This window comes from Clinocottus analis, unplaced genomic scaffold (genome assembly GCF_023055335.1).
Source record: "Clinocottus analis isolate CAN_PGR_092001 unplaced genomic scaffold, fCliAna1.0.p SCAF_12, whole genome shotgun sequence".
NCBI lineage: Eukaryota > Metazoa > Chordata > Actinopteri > Perciformes > Cottidae > Clinocottus > Clinocottus analis.
Window position 1 is genome coordinate 15252612 of NW_027175843.1, and position 2728 is coordinate 15255339.

At 39.1% G+C, this 2728-nt stretch overlaps 1 protein-coding gene across 1 annotated transcript in view; it reads right to left on the bottom strand.

The window, feature by feature from the left end:
* serp2 (stress-associated endoplasmic reticulum protein family member 2) overlaps window positions 1-2728 on the bottom strand; it is a 3409-nt gene continuing 681 nt past the window's right edge. Inside the window, exons 2-3 of the mRNA XM_068572394.1 lie at window positions 648-720; window positions 1-510 (exon numbers count right to left, since the gene is read on the bottom strand). Coding sequence (XP_068428495.1) covers window positions 470-510; window positions 648-720 — 114 coding nt within the window. The 3' untranslated portion in view covers window positions 1-469. The remainder of the gene's footprint in view (window positions 511-647; window positions 721-2728) is intronic.

Genomic DNA, 2728 nt, shown 5'->3' on the forward strand with positions numbered 1-2728 from the left:
TACATTTTTGACATTTATTTGAAAAAACATTCTTCTCACATAACACAGACGAACACTTGAACAGACAGATATGGCACATTGTCAGCAGGAATCACTGGCCGCACACACTCTCACATCAACAGTCAAAACGTCATACGCACACACACACATAGGTGCCAAGTGAGTAATGAGACACGTTCTCCAGCCGCCGTGGTTTTTAGACTGTCCATAGAAAAGCTGTCAGTACCACAGACTGCAACACTGTAAACGCTGATCGAGGGCGGGAAGATGTCCCCAGGAGGAGCGGGTGGAGGCGGTGGTCTGGGAGGCTTCTCTCTCTTTCTGAGGTCTGCTGGATCTGGAGCTTTGGCGTCAGTCTCTGGGCCTCTGGAGGGTGGGGGGGGAGGGTGCAGGTGGGGTTTAGCCAGGCTCAGTGAGGGCATGTGGGGGAGGTTGGTGGGGGTACGGGAGTCCGGGTGCCCTTTATGAATCACATTCCCATACGGATGCTCTGGATGATCTGAAATATGGCTGAGAGCACAGAAATACAGAAACAAGAGTGTTCAAAACTGGGACACTTGCTTACTACCATATCATTGTACTCCGGTATTAGTGTAATCAAACATATATTAGCGACATGAATTAGCTACAATAAAACAGGTGCATACCTGATCCACACACGACGAATACAAAGAGGGCGAGCAGCCAGGGACCCACAGGATACTTCTCCTCTTGTGGTCGCTATGGAGGGGGAGGGTAGAATATATAATGTTAGCTCGGCTTAACATTAACTTTCGAAAGTAGTCAACTTATCCACCAAGTCAGCGGCAGCTCGTTCGTTCATTCTCTTCCTTTCAGATTTATTTTCTCTGGATCTTTGTCCTGATTCCCACCATAGATTCATTGGCCCTTGAGGTCTAAACCAGTACCGTACGGTAACTTCTTAAGCATTGAGTCAGTACATTAGCATTACTGCTATACGACAGAAATGTGACAGGTGCTGCAGAGTAAAAAGGTACGACAACTTGGATGTGGATACATTTACAAGGAGTTTCCTCATCTACACCGCTGCTCAGATGTTGTTGTTGCTTTTTGTTTGGTCACTCTTCCTCCTCAAACCTGCCGCCACAAATTATCGTCTCAGTTGCGCTGTTGCTCACCAAAATGTCCACAATAACAACTCTGTGGTTGCACGGAACAAACCCAAGTATCTAATTATGCACCGAAAGGTGCTGAGCTAGTGCTTTTTTTTGTTGTTTTTCCTTCAAATTGCGGTTCATGTGGAAAAGATTTGTGGAACAGCATGAGACAGTCTAGACAGTCTAGATTTATGGAGGACCCGTCAGCTTCCATCAGATGACGTCATCTGTTTGGATATTGAAACTTGTGTGTCTGCTGTCGCTAAGGGAAGTTGTTAAAGTCAGTGAAGAGCTCAATCATGCAGGAAGTGGAAAACAGAACCTGAGCAGCTTCAATATTTGACGTTTAAGCTGCCGTTTGGACTATATTTAGTAACAGAAGGGATATTAATAAATTATCAAATTGTCAGATTGGGATTGTTGAGTTGTTACCAAAGGGATGAGCAAGCATATTAAAGTCTCTCTCAATCAATACTCTTGAGTTAAAACCACAGAACTGCTGTTTGTCTCTGGTTAATTAAGGTGTCTAAATAATACCACATCCTTTATTATGTTTTAAGTTGTGTTTAAGTGGTGAAAAGAACAAAACATAAGTACAGTCTACAGAAAATAAACATTTCCTCTCTTCTGATGATGAAACATTATAGCAGAGATGTTGGGAGGAACCGTCTTTTTTGGTCATGTATTAATAAGAATAGAAAGAAGTCGACATTCAAGGGTCGCCCATGAATAACAGGTTCAGGAAGAATATGTCTCTTAATCCATTGAGAGATAAATGTTCGCCCTGGAGCTTTTGATTGTGTCACACAATCCTCCTCAGCCGTCCTTTCTTCACTTGGGAAACTATGAGAGCAGCTTGTACATGGACCGTCAAGGTCAAGAATGAACTCTCTACTCTCTTTAAACTAACGTGGATGAGCGGCAGATTACATAAAGTTGCAAACGTCGATACAATGAAAAGTGGGATTGTTTGGTCAACTGTCAGAAAATAGTGAAAAATGCCCATCGCATTTCCTGAAACCTAAAGTTATATACAACAAACAGAACCAGAAAATCTAAACTATAAATGTTTGGCAAACTGTGACAAATAAATGTAAAGATTATAAATATTGATGTTCTTTCAACTGACTACTTGCTAATGGTTTTAGCACAAGCTGAGAACAATTTAAATTTCATTCACATCACAATTTTCACATAACACTTGAGCCTGGTTATGATATAAATACAAACTTACTTAATGAGAAGTTCCATTACATTATGTTCAAACATAAATAGTAACAAATTACAATGACAATCGTCCAGAGCTAATGTTATTTTGTATAAACATACATTTTCCAACCTAATTTGCTATTGTAGAAATGTTTTAATTAAAATAGGATATATACTATGCTATATTTAAAATATCTCTCTATATATTTTAAACAACACAACGATTTGTATTTTAATTGTGTTTTTTATGTATTTTATTCTATTTAATGTTCTGTCTTATTTGGACCCTGAATCTAAAATAAAGTTTTGATCGATTAATCGCTTAACCTGGGTACTTAGCATACTATATATATATATATATATATATATATATATATATATATATATATATATATATATAT